Here is a 22,628-nt window from a genome sequence, read left to right on the forward strand (position 1 = left end):
AGGTGATTTGGAGGATGGTGAGTCAGTGATATAATGAGGCTTAGCCCCCTTGAAAGCAGCAGTAAGCCAGAAGGCCTGATCTCGCAACACAAGGTGCAAGCTACATTCAGGCAGGTGGGGGAAGAGGGTGGAAATCAGGGCTGCCCAAAGCCAGCCCTCAGCAGCAAACTCACAGTGGAGGTGTTGCAGCTGGGAGGATGCTGAGTGGCTTAGTTGGCAGCAGCGGGCAAGGGCTGAATGGCAGGCATAGGCTCCCCTTTGCGGAGGTCAGCAAGGATGTCAGCCAGGTCGAGCATGCAGAGCTGAACCTGATGGAGACAGAGCACGGCTGCTTTAGAAAGGAACTTTACTTGGATCCAGCCAGTGATGTCCTGAAAACACAGCCTTAAAAGGAGGAGAAATCCCAGCAGGCGTGGCTGTAGCAAATAGTATGGCCCACTCCCTATAGTGGCCTCGGGTAAGAGGGGCTCACGGCTACTAGGCCTGGCCTGTCCCAGGAGGGGCACTGCAGGGAGCAGGACAGGAGTATTGGCTACTCCAGTCCCAAGCTCTTCCAGTGGGAGGCGCTGTACAGGATGGTGCAGAAGCATTGGCTGTAGGCTGCGTTCTAGCCTCCACAGCGAGCATCTCAGAGCGTAGGGCTGGGGAAAGCCAAATGCCACGAGGAAGAGCAGGCGGCTGCATCTCTGACCGTGTCAAGCTGGGTTTCCGTGTCCTCCACAGGGACGTCCAGCTGCAGCTTCATTTGCTTTGTCACCAGCTGGAAGAGGTTGAGGGCAGCCATCTTGATCTGCCCCAGCTGCAGGGTCTTCTTGGCGGCTGTGTTCTGGATCTCAGTCCACTTGGACTCCTGCATTGAGATTGGAGCAGAGGGTTATGGGATGCCTTGTCACATGCATTGCATCCCACTCCACCTTCCCCAAACGGCCTGCCCCAGCCAAGCAGCGCATCTGCCCTATAGCACTGGAGGAGACCAGTCCTGGAGGGCCCTCAGCACCCTTGCTAGAGCAGTGATGCCCAGCCAGCAGTCTCCATGCACCAGGACTAGGTTATGGCCACACAGCCCAGCGATAGTTGTCCCCTTCCTCGCTGACTGGGCTCATCTCCCTCCCACAGCAGATTCTTTGATCAGTTGCTCCATCCCCAGCAATGCTGCCTTGAGTTCCTCTTTGTGCCCTCTGACCATGGGGCGCTGCCTTTGTTCCCCCTTGGCAGCATCCCTGTATGTGAACCAGGCCTCGGCCCGGCCCTGGGAAGTAGGGATGGATTATCCCCACTTTGTGTAGGGTGGGGGAGGGCAGCTTACTCAGGACCAGGCCGCACACTGGCAGCAGAGTTTAGAGCAGAACCCCAGCATCCTGGCTCCTACCTGGCTGAGCCCAGCTGTCCACTTGCACTTCCCATCCTGTGGGCATGGCACCCTGCAGCAGCACCCAGCACACATCCCTACTCTGCACTCGCGCAGACCTGAGTTCAAATCCTCCCAGAGGGGCAAGAGTGCTAATACCTGGGGTGACCTCATTCTAGTGCAGCCCACAGGGCTGTGCCTAGTGAGTAATGGAGACCCACCCCCACACCCTGCCCAGTGGACAACAGAGGGCCACTTCAACCCACAGGACCCTCGAGGGGTGGAGGGTCCACAGACAGAGCCTGTCCAGAAGATGCTCTTCATGCTAGAAGCTGGCATGATAGAGCCTGATGTGCACTGGGCCCCATCCCCCCACCAAGGCTTCTGAAGCGGGGAGGGGGTTGGTGGATAATGCCCCCTGCAGGCTCGTGCCTGGGCCTAGCAGAAGCACTAGTGTGTTATAGACACGCCAAGTTGGTCTGATCCTACCTCTGCAGTGTTTCCTCTGCACCTGCTGCACCCCCATCCCTCCCTTAGCACCTTGCTCGCAGGGGCTGCATCACCAGCCGCCTGCTCACTGGAGGTACCAGCATGCTGCATGGGCGAGGCTGGCGCCATCCCAGCAGGAATCAGGCCCAGCCCACTGCCCCCCCTCCCCCTCCCAGGAGTCACACACTTTGTCTTTAGGGAAGGCGAGGGGGAGGACAGGAGCCATTCTGGGCAGACTGCCAGCCCCGCCGTGCTGGCAGCGAGCAAGGGCCCAGCTGGGGAGGGACAGCAGAGCAGGGGTGCGGCCAATACCCCCTCCAGCTCAGGGTAGGTCAGGCAGCAGGGCTCATCATGGAAGTGGTGTGGGAGAGTCACTGGGGCCACTGACGGAGGCTGAGAGCGCCCCTGTGACTTGGCCACACATCCCACAAGGCTGAAGGAGCCGCTAAGAAACTGCCCCATGTCCCAGTTTCATAGGGCCAGTGGAGCCTCTTAACAGTCCCCCACCCCTCTGCCCCTGGCATGCCAGAGGACTACAGTCTCCCCACTTACCCACTGGTGCACCTTGGCCCGGGCCTGCTCCTGCTGGGCCTGCAGCACGGCTAGCTGGTTGTTGAGCTGCATGATCTCGTTGTTGCTCTGCTCCAGGTACTGCTGGAGCTGGGCCTGCTTCTCCACCATGGCGTCCCGGCTCCCCAGGTCCTGCTGCACCAGCGACACGTTGGTGGCAGTCAGTGTCCTGAAGCGGTCAATCAGCGCCTGGATTTCCTGGAACTGCCCGGGGAGGGGACGGTGGGGGAGGCAGAGGGTTAGGGGTGCTCATTCGGGACAGAGAGGCAGGCCTGCGGCCTGGGAATGGAGTCCCTTTCACAGGTGGCGTAAGAGAGAGGTTATGCTGGATTTGAATGAACAGGACTATCCCGTTGTTACACTGAGTGCATCTCTACATCCAGTCAGGGACCTCCCCCACCCTGTGATGCTTCGTTCCCTGCCTGCCCCCCACCCCAACCCCTGCCCCGGGATCTCTGGTGCACCAGCATGCCCTGTGCACCTTGTTCTAGCAGTTTGAGTGGAGTGTCCAAGTCACCGTGGGTCACTGGGATCTGAGCCAGAACCAGCCGCCTCTCACTCTACTCCTTGCACTGAGGCCCTTGCCCCACAGACGAGGTTACTGAGTGGCTGAGTCGAGCCTGAGGGGCCTGGTGGCTTTCCTAGAGCAGCTGGCACTGCAGGCAGAGCATGGCGTGTTCCAGCACCTTTTCCCAGGGGAGGTCACCTCCTCACCCACAAAGGGGCAGGGTTAGCTTGTTTCAGCACCACCAGTTTCAGGCTACAAACCTCCCCAAGGACGTCAGCTGGGGAGGGATCAGGGCACTTGGCAGAGTGGGGAGGCTGCTCTGGCTGAGAGGACCAGGGCAGTTGTGGTGACAGGTGCTGCAGCTCTGAGGAGTGGCGGGGCCGTGGGGGGCACAGGACAGTTGAGGGGGGAAGGATGCTGCAGCCATGAGGAGGTGCATGGGGCAGTTGGGGGGTTGCTGCAGCTGTGAGGGTGCGTGGGGCAGTTGTGTGTGTGTGTGTGTGGGAGCTGCAACTGTGAGGGTGCATGGGGCAGTTGTGTGTGTGCACTGCGGCCGTGAGGGTGCATGGGGCAGTTGGGGGGGGGTTGCAGTCATGGGGAGCAGTTGTAGGTGACGAGTGCCACAGCTGTGAGAGGATGCGGGGCAGTTGTGGGGGAAAGTGCTGTGGCCTTGATGAGGCACAGGGCAATTGTGGGGGATGGGTGCCACGGCCATAAGGGGGCACGGGGCAGTTGTGTGGGGGGCAGGGGGATGCCATAGCTGTGAGGGAGTGTGGGGCAGTTGTAGGTGACGAGTGCCACGGTTTGAGGGGGTATGGGTTAGTTGAGGGGGGTACTGCAGCCATGAGGGGAAGCTATGGGTGAAGGATGTGCTGTGATTCGTGAGGGGGCATAGGGTACTGCAGCCATGAGGGGCAGTTGTGGGTGACAGTGTTCTGTGGCCATGACGGGGTGCAGGGCAGTTGTGGTAGGGATGGTGCCGTGGATGTGAGGGGGCAGTTGTGGGAGACGGGTGCTGTGGCTGTGAGGAGATGCAGAGCAGTTGTGGGGGCATGGGGTGCTGCAGCCATGAGAGGGTGTAAGGTAGTGTGTGGCAAGGTGCTACGGCCGTGAGGGGACACAGGGAAGTGGGGTGAGGGGTACTGCAGCTGAGGAGAGGTTGTGACTGTCAGATGGTGTAGCCTAGAAGCAACTCAGGTCACTTGTTACTGGCACTGGAGGTCAGGGTGGCTCGGTAACAACAGTGGGCAAGGGCATTGAGGGAGGGGAAATGCCAGCACTTGTCTGGGGACTGGCAGTTGGGGAGGGACTGAGCACTTGCAGGGGGCATCAGGGTGCTTTTCAGCACAGAGAAGGTCAGTAACTGGGAAGGAGGCAGTGCAGAGCTTGGGAGGGGATCAGGTAGAAAATGGGGAGTGGGGAAGTTGGCATGGGAGTATCTAGAGACAGGTAGTGCTCCTTGCTCCTGACCTTCTCCCCAGCAGCTCCCTGCAGAGTCCCCCCTCACCTGCTCGGTCTTCTCCAACACCTCCTGGAGGTAGCTCCGAAAGATGGCATGGGCTTCCAGGCGCCTCTGCAGTCTGTCCCTCTCCACAAGCAGCCGGGCAATCTCCTGGCGCAACCGCATGGCCTCCACAACCTTCTGCACCACCTGCTCCCGCTGTTCACTCACCTTGTGCAGTGCCCGGCTCCGCTTGGAGTCATTGTCCTGCCACCCACAACACAAGGAACCAGGTAACGTCAACGGGCAAGCTCCCCACCACACTGATTCCGCATGCTTGTTGTGTAGCACTGCTGCCACACCAGAGGGTTGTGTGTTAGCAGGGCAACAACCTTCTACTGACACCTTGCTGGAGAAGCTGCTTCTTTAGCTCAAGCTGTTGGAGCTTCTGCTTTAGATCCCTGATTCAATCCCCACTGATAAGTTGCACTGTTTGTGTATGTTAGGGAATCAAAAATGGGCAGAACCAGAACCCTGGATCCAAATGCACCTAGAGTCTGGAACCAAAGCATGTGGCTGAGAGCAGAGCCCAAACTGGATCCCTGTAGCTGCAAGACTCTGTAGCTGTGGTCATTAGTGGTGCCTGAATATGCCAAGGAATCTGGATGATGAGGGAAATGGAGAAATGGCAGACTTGTTAAATGACTTTGTTTTCACCAAACAGGTTCATAGCAATTGAACATCTGACATTATGAACACCAATGAAAACAAGGTAGGATCAGAGGCTAAAATAGGGAAAGAACAAGTTAAAAATTACTGAGACAAGTTAGATGTCTTCTAGGATGGAATTGATCAGGCCCTGGTGAACACTCAAGGAGCTGACTAAGGAGATTGAAGATAATCACTAATGTCTCAGCTAAAAGTCACGGCTGACGAGAGAGATTCCAGACAACTGGAAAGGGCAAATCTATAAAAAGGGGAATAAGGACAACTCGGGGAATTACAGACCAGGCAGTTTAATTTCAGTACCTGAAAAGATAATGGAGCAAATAATTAAGCAATCAATCTGCAAACATCTAGAAGATACTAAGGTGATAAGTAACAGCATGGATTTATCAAGAACAAATAGCTTTCTTAGTCAGGGTAACAAGATTTGTGGATGGGGGGGAAGTGGTAGACGTGGTATATCTTGATTTTAAATGAGGCTTTTGATACTGTCTCGCATGATCTTCTTATAAACAAACTAGGGAAATACAACCTAGATGGAGCTGCTATAAGGTGGGTGCATAACTGGTTGAAAATCATTCCCAGGGAGCAGTTATCAGTGGTTCACTGGAAGGGCATAACAAGTGGAGTCCCACAGGGATCAGTTCTGGGTCTAGTTCTGTTCAATATCTTCATGAATGATTTAGATAATGGCAGAGAGTACACTTATAAAGTTTGCGGACAATACCAAGGTTGGAGGATTTGCAAATGCTTTGGAGGATAGGATTAAAATTCAAAATGATCTGGACAAACTGGAGAAATGGTCTGAAGAAAATAGGATGAAAATGAATACGGTCAAATGCAAAGTACTCCACTTAGGAAGAAACAATCAGTTGCACACACACAAAATGGGAACTGACTTCCTAGGAAGGATTACTGGGAAAGGGATCTGAGGGTTGTAGAGACCCACAAGCTAAATATGAGTCAACAGTGTAACACTGTTGGGAGGGGAAAAAAAAAAAGCAAACATCATTCTGCGATGTATTAGCAGGAGTGTTGTAAGCAAGACACGAGAAGTAATTCACCCGCTCTACTCTGCGCTGAGTTTGGTTTCAACTGAAGTATTGCATTCAGTTCTGGGCATCACATTTCCTAAAAGATGTGGACAAACTGGAGAAAGTCCAGAGGAGAGTAACAAAAATGATTAAAGGTCTAGAAAACAGGATCTCTGAGGGAAGATTGAAAAAATTGGGTTTGCTTAGTCTGGAGAAGAGAAGATGGAGAGGGGACATAACAGTTTTCAAGTACATAAAAGGCTGTTACAAAGAGGAAGGAGAAAAATTGTTCTCAATCTTTGAGAATAGGACAAGCAGCAATGGATTTAAATTGGGGGAAAGGCGGTTTAGGTTGGACATTAGGAAAAACTTCTTAAGTGACAGAGTAGTTAAGCACTGGAATAAACTGCCGAGGAAGGCTGTGGAATTTTCATCATTGGAGGTTTTTAAGAGCAGGTTAGACAAACACCTGTCAGAGATGGTCTAGATAATACTTAGTCCTGCCATTAGTGAAGGGACTGGACTAGATGAGCTCTCGAGGTCCCCTCCAGTCCTATGATTGATTCTATGATCCAGTGGAAATGGATTTGACACACGCCTGCTCTGCAGTTTAGTTTGGCAAGAGCAATACCTTCCAGGTACAGTCCATCTCCACCCCAGCCAGCAGGCTTTCCTCCCAGCCCCGGGATCTTCATGTGGGACTTGTACCTTTAGGAACTTGTCAAATTTGAAGATAGCCTCCTTGAGCTGCCCCTCCTTGTGTTGCAGTTCCTTCTGGCGCTGCTGCAGGCTCTCCATCTTCATCTGGAACTCCTACAGGAGGCCAGGACAGGGCCAGTCAGGAGGTGGGGCCAGCCCAAGCAATCCTTCCTGAGCCTTCACCAGCAGGGGAGCAAGGACCCTCAGAGCACCTGGGCTTGGGTGAGGGGGCTCAGCGTCTGGGAAGAGAGGGCTTCAAGGCTGCATCCCCAGCAATGCTGGAGCAGCAGGTCTGCCTAATGCTGAGTGTTCTGTAGAGTGAGGGTAACATGCTGCCAGAATGTGGGCGTTACTGTCTCCTTCTAATGGCTCATCCACATATAAGGATACAAGCCTACTAGTGGTACCGACGGAGTGAGTTAGCCCTTCAGCACAAGCAGCAGAGATCATGCTTTTAGCACCTAAGGTCCCAGGTTCCTGCCTTGCTATCAGCCCAAGTGGCAGCAGTTATACAGAACCAAGGAGCGGAGTGCTGACTAAATGCTGTGCAAAGCCCTCCCTGGCATTCTGGTGGATCTAGTCCCGGTTTCATCTTAATCTCCTGTGGCTCCATGTCCAAAGGATTGGCCAGCGTTATCAGTGCTGCATGGGTAGGCCAGTGCACCGCCATTGTCAGCCGTAGCAGTCACAGTGGAGCTGAATATCCAGCTGCATTGCCTGCTAGACTGGGGGCTTCCATGGGAATTCGGCCCCTAAATACTTTTGAGGATCTGAACCATTGTTAGTGACCATTATTTGTATCGTGGTAATGCCTAGCGGAGCAGGACCCCACTGCTAGCTGCTGCATAGTCACAGAACAAAATACACACCTTGGTCTATGCAGGAACACCTGGCCTGCAGCACAGAGCATGTGTGGGAGTCTGAGGGGTGGGGAGCCTGGGGACAGAGCAAGGGGCCTTATGAGTCAGGACAAACCCCCGTTAAACAACATTCTACGTTCCATCCAAAACATTTACTGACACATTTGATCTAATACCAAGGATTCAGTGATGGCCACTGCTGGTGCAGGGGCCTTCTCCTCTGCAGCTACTGCCATCTCATTATCTGACTTGCCAACTCTTAAAATCTCATCTGAAAGCTTTTTCCCCTTGCCCATCTCTTAGTTCCTCTCCCCTGCCACTGCTCGGCCATTACATTAAATCTCTCTCTATATTACACAATTCTCTAAATATCCTGTTTAATTGTTCTCTGCTCTTTATTTCTGTAACTATTATTACATCCCCAAAGTATTTTGTACTGTTCTCTCTCTCTCTGTCCCCCTCGCTATGTACATACTTGGCCACACTGTGGCATATCAGATTAATAGGCCGATCAACGCTGGGCAAAATCACATTTATTGTAATCGACACTGGTACACCAAAGTAACCCATAGTGCTTTACAAACTGCAGCAACATTTTTTGCTGTTAAACTTTTCAGGTTTGGGCCAAAATCTTTTGGTTATTTGAATTTTCTCTGAACAACTGCAATTTTCTGTGGGGAGGTAGGGGAAGCATTTTTTCCAACCAGCTCCAGTCCAGTGATGTTTGGAGTCTTTAAAGCAGGAGTTTTCTCCATGGATTGCATTGTGCATCTCTCCACCTGCCCTTGAGCCCTCAGGAAGTGACCAGCCACTCCCCATAGTGCAACCCCAGTGACATGAAAACAGTAAGGACTTGCTTTGCATTCTCAACCTCCTTTGAGGCTCTGATGCCCCTGCAACACTCCTTGCCCATCCAGGGACCTCGCCATTTAGGAATCATGAACCTCAAGTTAACAGGCACAGCCCTGTGCAGCTGGGTTTACCTCTTTCTGTGCCAACAGGGCTTGTTCCACCTCTGCTAGCTCCCTCCTCTTCTCCAGCAGGCGGGTGGCAGGGGTCAGGTAGTCATCTTCTCTTTCAGGCATTTTCCTGCAGGGGAGGAACAAATAGGAGAGTGCCAGCCCCATACCTGGCCATGGTGGAACTCTGCTAACTCCTCTTCAGCCTCCATTGCCATCAGTGGCACCCGGGGTGCCAAAAAAGGTACGCCAGACTGGGTACAGAACCACTGAGATAGAAGGGCTCCACACTTGTTCTTACTGCAAATGCCACATGTTTACTTGGACCCTCTGACGTGGGCTGGGCCACTGCAGCTCCATAAGCCAGCTCTTCTCCTCAGTGGCCACCAAACCAAATGTAACACTTCCATGTCAAGGGATGCACAGTCAGCAGGCAACCTAGCTAATTTCAGGGCTGGCCTTGGGGGAACACAGAGCCATGGGTACTAGTTTTTCCCCCAGTTCCATCCCGATCTATCCCAGAGGATGAGCTGAAATTGGTTTCTAATCCAGAGCCTGCCTGGTGCCCAAACAGAGATTGTGGTTTTACAATCACAGGTTTCCAATTTGTTTTAAACTAGTTTTTTCTCTCTCATGTTACTGTTAGAGAAACGACAGGAAAAAGTGACTCCTTAACAAACGTGCAGGGCAACAGCAAGCTCGTCTGGGCCCAAAGCAACAAACTGAAACCAAAAAAAGGTGAGAGCTCTTTTCCCAAATCTCTTCCAATTTGTCACAGGTTGACTGGCCTTTTAAGAAGGAATAGGTCCAGCTCACCTCCAGCAAGAGCCTGAGTACAGTGTTGTCTGAGTGCAAGGCCTGAGTGCAGGGTTGGGGTGTGGGAGGGGGTGCGGGCTTCGGCTGGGGGCTCCAGGATGAGGCCAGAAATGAGGGGTTCAGAGTGTGGAAAGGGGCTCAGGGCTGTGAGGGGGCTGGGCTGAAGGAGGGGGTTTCAACCTGGAGCAGGGGGTTGGGGCCCAGGAGGAGTTCGGGGTATGGGCTCTGGCCAGGCGGCACTTACCTCAGGTGGCTCCCAGAAGTGGCCAGCCTGTCTGTCTCTTAGGCAGAGGGGCCAGGGGACTCTGTGCACTGCCTGTGCCTGTAGTTGCCAGCCAAGGTGAGCTGCAGAGCTTGCACTCAGTGTAAAGTATCACACAGAGGCCACTTGACTGCCCCTGTGCCTAGGAGCCAGACATGCCAGCCACTGGAGTTGCGTGGAGCCAGGCCAGGCAGGGATCCTGCCTTAGCCCCACTGTGCCGCTACCTGCACTTTTAGCAGTGCTGACCAGAGCTGCCACGGTCCCTTTTTGACCAGCTGTTCTGTCGAAAACCAGACACTTGGCAACCCTGAGTGAGAGCACCTGGCCTCTCTAAAGGGCCAGGCAGCAGCTCAGCGAGGGGAGCAGGAAGGAGCAGTAGTTGAGTGCTAACAGGTCAGAGCAGGAAAAGCCTATTGAGTAGCTGGCTCCTGCGGAGGCACCTTGGTAAAGGGGAAGAACCAGCTCAGGCAGAGCAGACCAAGCCTGGATTTTGGAGGGAGATTCCCATGGGAAGGAGTAGGACTTGCAGGCAAAGGGACTGGGCAGTGGAGGGATACAAGGAGCCCTCTTGCAAGGACTTGAGGGCTGCAGGAGAGTTGTAAGCAGCACAGACAATTGCCAGAAGTGGGAGCCCTGGAATATGAGTGGGGCTGGAGAACTGCTGCATTTTTACGTATTCTGCTCAGAGGGGTAGGATGGTCTGACTTCGAGGGATCTGCTGGAGGCTGAAACTACTAAATGATGCCAGGCTGCAGGGTTTGGATTAGCCTCTGAAAGGGACAGCGTTCTTTTCCTGGGCAGAGAAGGTAACCATTGGTCTGGTCTGTGGTGGAGAAGACGGGCAACTCAGCTGGTGCTGGCCACTGTTGGGGAAAGCAAGGAAGGACTTGCTTGTTGCACTGTGGCCAGCCACAGAAGGGTACTCTGGCAGGGGAAGCCCTGCTTACACAGTTACAGTCCTTTTAGGTGTTGTTTATATCAGAAGAGGTCAGACAGAGGAGTGATTACTAAGTTGATGGTGTTGCCTTAAAAAAAAAAAAAAAAAAAGGTCTTTAGCATTTATGATGGCAAAGAATGTGAACCAACATTGTGCCATCTGTCTGAGTCTGCAGGCAGCCTGAAACAATAGCTCTGAGGGATGTAAATTGATCCCACTCCTTGCAATCTGGGTGTTAACTCTGATACCGAATGGCAATTTAAAATGGCTTTACACCTAATCAGAGAGTGTGTTACAGGTCCCTCCCTATGTCCAATCCATAGGAGATATGAGTCTGTTACTGCCCCAGCGAAGATGTAGCAGTTCATGCGGTTAGCACCGGAAGTCCCTGTTTCAATCTCTGATGTATTTGCCAAGATAGTGGCCGTCACATAAGCATGCACGAACACATGTGCGCACACAAAAGAGGAACACTCCTAGTACAATGCTCCCCACAAGATAATGTGGGAGGCTGCACAGGCAGGCAGAGCTTACGAGAGTTTTGTCACCCTGCTGCCACCAATTTCAGAGGGAGCAGCTTCATGTGCTATAAAGTGGCATGAACCCAGCCAGGGTTCCCGCTGGGGTGAGCAAGAGTTTAGGCATAACAAGTCACTCCTGGTGTCCCTCTGTTTTAAAAGCCTGCTCTCAGTGCTTGAGATGGGAATCACAGCAAGTGATGTTTACAAATTATGCCCTGATTGAGTAGCAGATTAGAAGGCAAAGCTAATTGTTTGTTCTCCCTTTTTCCCATGCACAGAAAACTAGTGGCTATGCACTCTCATCTGACTCCCTATAGAACTGACTCAACTCAGGGAGACTTGATTGGCTAGACAAATGTGGCCAAACTGGAGGGGGGAAAAAACCCAAAACTTATCAGAACTGGGTACTACCCAAAGAATATGGTTACGTAATGTTTGGGGGTTGAGCTGTATCTATTCGCCTTTACTGTTTGGAGGCTCTTGTTACAACACAGCTGTCTGCCATGCTGTAGTTTGGACTGGCAGTGTAGATTCACTTGCCAGGAGGGATCACTAGATCATCTAGTCCGACTTCCTGTGTAACACAGGCCAGAGAATTTTGCCCAGTTACCCCCACCCTGATCCAATAACTTGTCTGCCTAAAGCAAATCTTCCCAAAAGGCTTCCAATCTTGAGATGGAGATTCCACCACTTCCCTTCGTAGCTAGTTCCAATGGACAATCCCCCTCATTGCTAAAAATATGTCTGACTTCAGCTTCCAGCCATTGATTCCTCTTCAGCCTTTCTCCACTAGACTAAGGAGCCCTTAGTACCCAGAATTTTCTCCCTGCAAAGGTCCTTAAACACTAATCAAGTCACCCCCAATCTTCTTTGTAATTGAGCTCTTGAAAACTCTCGCTGCAAGGCATTTTCTCCAGGCCACAAATCTTTTTTGTGGCTCTCCTGCACCCCTCCTATTTTCCAACATCCTTTTTAAACCGTGGACACCAGAACTGATGCAGTAGTCCAGTATTGGTCTCATGAAAGTGACCTGGGCTTTACTAAGCTGTGTTCCCAACAGGTGCAATGTAGCTGCAAGTCTCACTATCTTTAGTATATTTCTTAAAGCTGCAGCTGCTGGAGTCATGAGATTGCCTGAGAATCCAGATTTTTTTTTTTTAATTTCCTAGCCTTTATGGCTGCTGAGAAAAGCTTGAAAATGTGAAGCAAGTGTGTCATAAAGGCTCAGACACCAGAAAGCAAATAGGAAGGGCCCAACGTTAATTGGCTTAAAAATCACAATGCCTGACTCCTGTATTTTTAATGCGTGAGGCTGGCAATGTTGCATTCAAGTGAGGCAGTGTGATTGGGCGGACAGGACACCAGACTAGGAGCTAGGCAACAGCGGTTCCAGTCTAGATTCTGCCATTAATCTGCTGCATGACCTGGGGTAAGTCAGTACCTCCACTGCTCTAGGCCTTCGTTTACCAAGCTGTAAAACGAGGGCTGTGATACTCACCCTCCTTGCTTTGACATACATGGATGTAAAACATGAAGCGTGAGCCTGGCTTAGGGAATTGCTTAAAATACACCACAGTGCAGCCAAGAGAAGCATACGCAGGCAGCAGATGGGATCATCACATGCTCCTAACCTGTTCTATAACCAGGCCTTCTGATTCCTGAGTGCAGACAACAGTTCGTTTGGTACAAGATCAAATGTTCACCACGTCCCCAGAAGCAGGAAACAACACTTCTAGAAAACCCTGATGAAGCTTTGTGTTTGCTTTTCTGTGGAGTGCTTCCAGTGCCCCATATCCACTTCCTCTGACCCTGGTTCCATCTTCAACTTTGCACCCCCTGTATTGCTAACCCCAAATGTTTAAAAAGCAGGAGCCAGGCTCACCAAAAATCAGGAGACTGGCTTTCAAATCATGAGATTATGTAAAAATAAAAGGTTTGGGGATATTTTTATTTGCCTTCTGCTTTTTGAGCCTTTAGGGTGCACTGGGGTCACATTTTGAAGCTTTCTCCACAGTCACAAGGGCTTGAAATTTACTTTTTCTTTAAGAATGAGGGCTGAAATAATCACATATCCACTTGACTCCAGGAACTGGGGCTTTAAGGAAAACAATAATTATCATGAGACTCATGACAAAATCATGAGAGTTGGCTGGAAAAATTCAATAGCTGGGTGGAATTTGCTGATTTGGCTAAATTGGAATGTTTTGCAGAGCCAGTCTGATTACACCAAAGTACTGACAGCACCCAGGCAGGCTTTCAGCAGAAACCTCCCTGGGTTCTTGGCAACTAAGTCCAGGCTTCACCACCTTGGAGCAGCCAGTCATGCAGACTACTGTGTCAGGTGGAATTTCAGGACTTCGCAGGGTCTGCATCTCCACGGCAGCCAGATAGCCCAGCCCCCTGCCACAGGGCCAGGTCTCCAGGGCTCGGGGCGCTGGGTCAGGGCTCCATTCACTTTCATGGAGAACTTCAAAACTGTTGGAGTTTTTGTTCCGAACTGGAAGAAACCAAATGCTGTAATACTGAAATCCTCCACAAAACAGAATCTGCGTTCTCTGCACAGTTCTACTTGGGACCCTATGTAGTGCTGGCAGAATTCCAGCCCTGATCAACAAGCAGGGCTAGAACAGGCTACCGAGAATCACTCCAGGAAGCATCTGTTAAGTGTTTTCTTGCTGGCACAAAACCCAAGAATTAGCCATCCCTCCAGCTACCCAAATAAAGACACCCACTGCTATTAGTATCAGCAGGAAGCCTACTCCCCCGAGGCCTGAGCCAAGAACGGCCTACCCCTACCATGCTTCTTGAGCAGAGATCTGCCAGTGCCTTCATCTCTCTACAGGGGGCCTGGCTATACAAGCGGAGACCCCTTCACACAAGCAGCTACCTGCAAGTAGAGGGCAAAGGCTCTTACTCACGGCAGCAGCAGCTTGTCCCGGAAAGCTGCCCGCAGATATTCTTCCAGTTCGAAAGCCATCGTGGCCCAGCCCCCCGCAGGGACCCTCGGCTCAGGGAATGGGGAGCCGTGCGCCCCCGGCTGCCGTCCCAGCGCCTGCAAAGGGGCAAAGCAGGGAGCAGCTCCCGCCCGTTGCTAAGGAGACGGTCAGCACAACGTTCTGTTGCCATGGTCACGCGTTCCGAATCCCGGAGCCCTGTAAAGTTTCCCTTCCACGCCTCGCTGCAGGAGAGTCTAAAGAACATCTCGTGCAGGGAAGACGGAGCCACAAAACCGTCCCAACCATGCGGATTTATTTGCAGGAGGGAGGTAGCAAGGGAAAGGGTAGCCCCCTGTAAACGAGTCTGTTCCCTCCCCTGGCCGGGGGTCTCCCTCTCCTCTCTTCTGTCTGGTTTGCATGATCGCTACCGCACCTGGTTTAACTTAGGCTGCAGCTGCAGGACCTTGTGAGTGGCTCCCCTGTGACATGCCCCCCTCCTCCGCAGCGTGCCATAACACCAGGTGCCCCCCTTGGACCGATATGGGCAGATAACTGTGGATAAATATCTGAAAGAGTGGGAGGTGCTCAAACACTACAGAAATGGGAGGCATATGTGCTAAAGATAGATAGGTCCTGCAGTCAGATTTGTATGGGCAGAGCCCTGTGCCAGTACTGAAGTTAATGGGGCTCTTGTCTGCCGTTGAAATGTGATCCTAAGACCTGAGCCCATTTATCTGGCCCTCACTACTGGGTTATCCAGGCAACTCACAATCTTCCACGTAAACCCCTGTGAGGTAGGGCAGTGCTGTTACCCCCATTGTACAGATCACACAAGGAGTCTGTAGTGGAACAGGGAACTGAACCTGACTCTCAGCCTAGTGCCTTAACCACTGGGCTGGCCTTCCTCCCATAAATCACTGGGATAAACTAACAAGACGGCTCACTGCTGGCTTTGGTATTGAGTATTAATTTGTGGAGATGGATGGCAGGAGAGAGATCGCTTGATCATTACGTGTTAGGTTCACACCCTCTGGGGCACCTGGCACTGGTCACTGTCGGCAGACAGGATACTGGGCAGGATGGACCTTTGGTCTGACCCAGTATGGCTGTTCTCATGTTTTTATTACCATATTTATTACAATATTACCATAGACATAGAAGCCCCAGTCATGGACCAGGGCTAGCCCCGTTATTGACTCCTTGCAGGTCTATGCCGCATCCCTAGCCCATCTTAAAAATGCAGAGTACTGTTAGCCAATTGCTTTGTAAAGACTGATTCTCCACCTGGAGAATGTTTGTTTGATTTAGAACCCATGCTACCTATATATTGTGACATGTTAAGGAATCCTCATTGCTTGTTCTGTATTACATGGCATATTTGCTTGCACAAATCTTTATCTGCATTGATCAGCCAATGCCTTCTCATGGCTGGGTTGTCTCAGTTAGAGACACTTTCCACTTAAAAATTACATTTCTTTCACTTTGTTTGCTTGGTGCAGGTACAAAAGACCTCAGTTTTGGGGCACTCAACCTGATTCAATCTGAGCCTGATTTTTCAGACATTCTGGGCATCCAGAGCTTCTGTTGATTTCTGCTGCAGTTGTAGGAGCTCAGGTCTAGAGCCACAAAGGTATTTAGGTTTCTAACTGCCAAAAAAGGTGCCTGGAACTGGTAGCCACTGTGTGTATAATGACCTGGGCTGTTTTGCTATTGGCGATTTCATCTCACTTGTGTGTCCTTCTTCTAAAAAGTGGCGAAATACAAAACTTCCTGAAAACAGAAAATGTGATTTATAAAGCCATAAAAATTGGCAAGGGGAGATCCAGTGCAATGAAACAATTAACTTTTTTTTATTAACTAGAGTTCAACTGGCTGGCATCCCTGCAGCTGCACTAGGAATGACTGTCAGCACAAGTAGAATGTGCTGGGTCCGTTACAGCATCCTGAAGATGTGAGCTGTATGCTGGGGTTTGGGGCTGACAGAGGCTGAAGGAGGTATAAGGTCCAAATTTTCAAAGGTAATTAAGTGCCTAACGCCTATTGCTTTCACCTAAATACCTTTGAGAATCAGAGCCTAAATGACTCCAGGTTAGAGTCATCTCTGAATTTGGCTGTCTGACTTTAGGAAAGGAATATACAGCAGGAGGGAAGGAAGAAACAAACATCCTGTTTCATGTTGGGTCTTTAGTCATAATTAATTGCAATGAGCATAAAATGCACTCTGGAAGAGTTGCTTTTGAAAGAAAGATTTGTCAGTTTCTCACGTGGCACCTGCTGCCCATTCATAGACTTTGCTCCATTTTGTTCTGCATCATTGCTGATGCACAATATCCGTGTGTACATAGTTGTAATCTCTTCATATCCGGATTGCTGTAGTCACATAGTGGCATACCAATCTAAGGTGCTGTATTACCATGGTAGTGAGCTGAAATGTGCCAAATGCTGCTGGGAAATCACTGGGCTGGGTTACTGACTGACAATGAAAATACATCCATGGCTGACTTCCAGGAATTCAGTAGGGAGACAAATGAGTTATGTGCGTTTAGTCCAGGCACACACAAAGAACAGCCATGTCTTTTTAGTCTAAAGAACTTCTCTAGGTAGAGAGAGCGCAGTGTGTGCATCTCCCAGAGGAACACGACTGCTGTCTTCAAAGACAGAGTTCTTAGCAATTTAAAAGTGCAGGACATAGAAATCCAGGGTGTTGCCAGATCATAGCTCTACACACCATAGTACAAGGGGCCAATCCTTATTCAATAGTCATAGGTATACTACTGAGTCAAAAATATATGTGGGCCTGATCCCTGCCATCAGACTGCAGCTGAGGTTGTAGGGAGGGACTATCAGCGGAGCCATGCTGTCAGGGTGGGATAGGGCCCTGACAGCAAAAGCTGGCAAGCCTTTCAACAGGACCTATCCCCATGGGTTCTGGTGATGTGTGGGGATGGGGAAGTTGCATCCCAAATGCCCCTTGGGATAAGGAAGACACAAGATGGACTCAGTTGTTACAAATATGAAGGGGAGGGAAGATGCTTGTTGAGGCTGCTAGAGACACACAGACCCTCTGGTTCTCTCTGGCTCCCAGAATGACCAACACAGATGGTGCTGCTTGGTGGCTCCAGGCATGGTCTCTTGACGTCTGTTCTGGGTCACAGCAGCAGAGAAGGAGCTTGGGGTAGCCTTCTACACCCCTTGCAATCTCCACAGGCCCCTCTATCCTTCTTCCTTGAGGAGAAACTCTACCAGCTCAGCTCCTCAAGGTTTCCTGCCCCCACGGGAAGGGACAATCTGTCCCGGTAGCAATCAGCAATGACAGTGAAATCTATGAGACAGAGGAGTAGGAGTTTGTTCAGCTCTTCTAGTATTTATTCAGGTCTCCTCAAGACTTGGCAGGGGGTTTCTTAATCAGGGGTTTGCATGGGGAAGGTTTAGGTTGCACAGGGAGGTTTAGGTTGAATATTAGGAAAAACTTTGTCACTGGCTGGGTGGTGAAGCACTGGAATGGGTTACCTAGGGAGGTGGTGGAATCTCCTTCCTTAGAGGTTTTTAAGGTCAGGCTTGACAAAGCCTTGGCTGGGATGATTTAGTTGGGTTTGGTCCTGTTTTGAGCAGGGGATTGAACTAGATACCTCCTGAGGTCCCTTCCAACTCTGATAGTCTATGATTCTATGACAGACAAGATTGATATGAACTTGGGCTGGTGTTGGGTTTCTGACCACAGGTGTAATTTGCCACCGTGATCCTTGGCCCTGTATTAATTTGGGCCCACTGGAGCCAGTGGGAGCCTTTCTGTTGACTTTAGTGGACTTTGGATTGGGCAGTTGAGAGGGTACTTGTAGAAGCTGCCTATTTATCCAGCTTCCATTCCCAGCACACACACTATATAACGTCCGTCCCCCTCCCTGTTTTGCAGACCTGATGTGGGGGCAGGAAGAATTCAGGAGATAAAAATCATGTTGAGACACGGGGCTGATTCTCTGCCCTGGCCTGCTGCACCTCAGCATGGCTCCACTGAAGTTACTCCCCACTTACAGTGGGGTAAGCTGGCACTGAATCAGGCCAGTAGAGTCCACTTGTCATCACTCAGCTCCAGCATGTGGCAGATGGCAGAGCAGGCTGTGGAGGTGGGCAGAGGAGCTATTCTGCTGGTAGATTTGTGAGTATTAGGTGCAGAGGCAGAGCTCAGGGCAGTGAGAGAGCTGCAGCAGAAACACTGGGACAGTGCACACCAAGGGTATGGTAATAACCCTCCCACTCCCTCATACACACATCCCTGGACTTCCTCCATCATCATCATGCCCAATCTTGGCTGATCGAGAGCAATCCGGGTTGATCTCTAGCTGGGTCCTTAAAGCTGCACATTCCATCTGTATCCATCACTGACAAGCTTATCTCCCCACTAAAGCTTTTGGTGCCCACACGATTGCTGACTGAGTAACAGCATTCTTCAGTAAATGTACCTGGGCTTCCTCCCTCCTGGGCCAAATTCCGTTCTCAGCAACTCCTGGTTAACGCAGCAAGAGCTTTGCTGGGATGACTCCAGTGTAACCTTGGGCAGAAACTGGCCCCTTTTTTTCTTTCAGAGAGGATAGTTTGTGAATAAGGTCTGAGCTGGGGCCCTGGGTTCTGTTCCCAGCTTTCCCACTGCTCTGGTGGGTGACCTTGGGCAAGTCATGGCCTCGTCCTGTGCCTCTGTTTCCCCATCTATAAAATCGGGATACTGATGCTGCACAGAGGGGCTGTGGGGCTTTTTTAGTGTTTATAAAGCAGCCCGAGATCCCTGGGGAGAAGGTCAGATGAAGTGGCATGGAGTTAGGCAGTGCCCAGTGTAATGGTGAGTGTTCAGCTTTGCCAGGCTGGGGTGGCATTTGGGACTTTGTTAATCCCTTTCAAGGGTAATTCGTACAGTGCCAGCTTGTCTCAAACTTTCTGCTGGCTGCCAGCATCCAGGCAAAATGCTGGTGTGATGGCAAGCGCAGTCTCAATGCAAACTGCAGGCCTGAGAGTGGGGCATGCAGCCTTGCTACCAACCTGGCTCTGTTCCCCAGCCTTCGGAATACATCAGCCCTGATTCTGTTCAGCGAGCCAAGCCCAACCCAGCCTGTGAGCCTCAGACACTTGCCGGGGAAGAGGCTCATTTGCAGGCAGTTGCAGCTTGACGTGCATGTCAATTCACTGAAGCTGACGTAGGAGGGTGCAGAGGGGGACAGCTGCCCCGCTCCCTACTCCCCCCTTTGGCTGGGAAGGGAAGGGAGCATTTCCCCTTGCTGCAACTAGGAGGCAGGGGAGCTCCATTCTGCTGGCTCCCGCCTGCTCTCCCCGGGCAACCTGTGGCTGCAGACACGATTCTGTCGCTGCCGGAGCTGTTCTCTGATCCTCTCGCAGCAGCTCGCCCTGTTTGCCGCTACTGGTGCATGGGGAAGAGGAGGGGGCAGCCTGCTTGAGCGCTGGGGCTGCACAGAGAAGCCGCGTGGGAGCTTTGCACTGAAACTGACACAGCGACTGGAGGCTTTGGCGCTGGCTGGTCGGTTTCACCTGCCAGCCTGGCGTTGCACTGGCAAGACACGTTTCTACGCGAGACTTGATTTTTTTCTAGACCAGCTGCTGTTCTGATCAGAGGCCAGAAGGGACGCAGGAGCAGGGCGCCCCAAGGCACCGAGCCCCACCAGCCGCCCCCGGCGAGAGAGACAGAGGAGGCGAGCGAGTGCCCCGGCTCCGAGCCGATGGTTCCGAGGGAGGATCAGCCCCGCCGCTGAGCACTGACCCAAGTTTGGGCTGGGGATGGCCCGGAACACGTCCCTGCATTTCAGGGTGGTGGAAGGACGGAGCCTGCCTGCCAAGGATGTGTGAGTTGGGTTCCCGTGCTCGTCTGAGTGATGTCCCATCTGCAGGGCGCTCAGCTGGGTCGCGGCGCTCGCCAGCGCTCTGGGCGGTTCGGGCTGAGGCGGGGGCCACGGGCCAGTGCTGCTCCGTCTCAGGTGCGGCTCCCATTGACGGCACCTGTGCTGCTGGGGGAGGCATCTGGCCCCAAACAGACTTGACTTGGGGTGTAACGTGGCTCTCGCCCCTCCCTGAGAGCCTCTGGCTGGTGCCTGGACTCCATTTCCGTGGAGTAAACTGACCCACTCTCCGGCTGCTGCCCTGTGCTGGGGGGCGGTGAGGGGCTCCTGGCTAGCAGGAATAGATGTTAGCTTGTGCAGCCTGTTGGCTCAGGACTCCCTCTTCATGCACTTTGGCCTGGGGGACCCCCAGGCTGCCTCCCAGGGAGGAGAGGAGGAAATGGGCTGGAGGTGACCGGGTGCATGTGCAGATTCGAATTCTGGGCTTGCTCCTTAGCGCGTTCCTGTTCCTTGCTTAGAACCACCACCCCCAGATCCGAAGATTGACGTTTGAACCCCTATTTGAATTTTGAAAATGGCCCGAGTTACTAACGGGGTGACCCTGACCTGCAAGGCCCCGGGTACTAAAACCAGATCTGCATCTGGCAGCTGGTCCCATCTCTAGGCGCGTGTCACTTCCACTGATGTGAGGCCATCACCTCCTGCAGCTAGACTGTATCTTTGGAGCAGGGCTGGGTGTGGGGAAGGGAAAATATGACCTGGTCCAGCAGTCTCCATCCTGAGCTCGAGTTACTGTTATCATTTATCCAGTTACTATTCTGATTGATATCGATCAATAAATAATGGGATTGCAGCTGGCAGGCATCAGCATGGTGCTACGTCACAGAGTGGCACTCCCCGGTGCCCTCGGATCCCAGCCCAGAGGCAGAGCAGGAGGTGGGCTGCTTCCCCAGGCATCTGCCCAATGCTTGGCTCCCACGCTGCTTCTTTGGTGTGCAGATGATGCTGACTAGAGGCAGTGATGTCTGGGGAGGCTGGGATTTGGGTTCTGTTCCCAGCACCGCTGCTGGGTGATTCTGCTCATGTCACTGCGCCGCTCTGTGCCTCAGTTTCCCCATATGTAAAAGAGAGGTAATGAGATTGCCCTACATCACAGGGAGGCTGCAAGTATGAATTAATGACTGTCCAAAGCGTAGAGTGTTTGTGCTCCTTGGCTGGATGGAAGCAGAGAGATATACTATGCCACATGCACTATTGTATCAGAGCGGTAGCCATGTTAGTCTGGATCTGTAAAAGCAGCAAAGAATCCTGTGGCACCTTATAGACTAACAGACGTATTGGAGCATGAGCTTTCGTGGGTGAATACCGTGTTCTGAGTTAGAGTTACTATGGAGTTGCGGTGATGGCAGTTGACTGGCTGAGAATATGGCTCGTTGGTAGGTGTCTGTGGCGGGCGGAGAGGGATCTGGTCGCTGCCACCGTTGTTTTGTGCTTCAAGGATCCGTGGAAAGTGGGGGTCATTGTTCCATGTTTGTGAGATGGAGTTGTAGAGATCGCGCGTAGATGATGCATTGGAGGATGTTTATATTAGCTAGAGAGCTGAGGCCGACTGTAAATGTGAAGGCGCAGACTTAGGAAGGTACCATGTTATTTTTTCTGGGTTTGTCTTGCAGTAGGAGGCTTCTGGGGAGTACACATTTGCTCCTGATATCTGTTTTCTTATTTCCTTGTGCGGGGTATCTGTAGTTGTTGAAGGAGAAGATTGGTGGAGATTTTGTAGGTTTGGTCTCCTGTCCCCTGAGGGATTTAGAGCAGATGTGGTTGTCCTCAAGTGCTTGGGGCTGTAGATCAATGGGGATCATGTGGTGTTCGCCGGGAATGTGGAAGCTGGAGGGCATAAAGTAGCAATAAGCGGTAGTAGGTTTGGTAAAGGGGGTGTTTAATGTGACCATCACTTATTTGCACCTGGTTTTCAGGAAGTGGAGCCTCCCGTGTAGATTGTCGCAGGTGAGGTTGATGGGGATGGAAGCTGTTGAAGATCATGTGGAATTTTCATAGTCTCCTTCCATGCGTCCAGATGATGAAGAGGTCATCAATGTAGCGTAGGTAGAGACACCCGCGTGAGTGGACGAGAGCTGAGGAAGGTGTTTGTTGGCAGGTCAGCCATAAAAATGTTGCATATATGTGGGCATGCAGGTGCCCATAGCGTGCACTGATCTGAGATATATATTGTCCATCAATTGAAATAGTTGTGTGTGAGGATAAAGGCACAAAGCGCGAGAACCAGTTGTGCTGTGCATCATCAGGGATGCTGGTTTCTGGGACAGTTTGTATTCTGGCTGTCTGTGTTGGGATGGTTGTGTAGAGAGCCTCTACATCCAGGGGTGGCTAGATGGTGTTTTCTGGGAGAGGTCACCAAGCATGTAGTTATCCTCAGGAATCAGTGGTGGGGACATGAGATATGGGCTGGAGTGCTGGTGGCGAGGTAAGGGTCTGAGTAGGAGAAGTCCACATATCCAAAGTCCCGTTCAGTGAGGAGGTGACAATGCCCGAGAATGATGGGGCGGCCAGGAATTTCCGGTTGTGGATCTTGGGTGTAGGTAGAAATAACCTGGTCGGGGCTCTAAAGGGTGTTGATTTGTTCTGGTGTTAGTGTAGGGAGTGTCCTGAGTAGGATGGTG

General features: G+C 51.8%; 2 protein-coding genes across 2 annotated transcripts in view; one reads left to right on the top strand and one right to left on the bottom strand.

The window, feature by feature from the left end:
* Window positions 1-190: 190 nt before the first annotated feature.
* On the bottom strand, window positions 191-14,244 carry CFAP73 (cilia and flagella associated protein 73). The gene is made up of 7 exons (XM_032789222.2): window positions 14,090-14,244; window positions 8,659-8,764; window positions 6,825-6,929; window positions 4,423-4,623; window positions 2,390-2,611; window positions 692-850; window positions 191-308 (listed from the first exon to the last, which is right to left on the bottom strand). Exons 1-7 carry the CDS (start codon window positions 14,146-14,148, stop codon window positions 210-212), a joined length of 951 nt encoding a protein of 316 aa, XP_032645113.1. The 5' UTR covers window positions 14,149-14,244; the 3' UTR covers window positions 191-209.
* Window positions 14,245-19,271: 5,027 nt separating this feature from the next.
* The window catches only part of RASAL1 (RAS protein activator like 1), a 107,162-nt gene continuing 103,805 nt past the window's right edge, over window positions 19,272-22,628 (top strand). Inside the window, 1 exon segment of the mRNA XM_075060097.1 lies at window positions 19,272-19,953. Coding sequence (XP_074916198.1) covers window positions 19,889-19,953 — 65 coding nt within the window. The 5' untranslated portion in view covers window positions 19,272-19,888.

Source organism: Chelonoidis abingdonii, chromosome 22, assembly GCF_003597395.2.
Source record: "Chelonoidis abingdonii isolate Lonesome George chromosome 22, CheloAbing_2.0, whole genome shotgun sequence".
Taxonomy (NCBI): domain Eukaryota; kingdom Metazoa; phylum Chordata; order Testudines; family Testudinidae; genus Chelonoidis; species Chelonoidis abingdonii.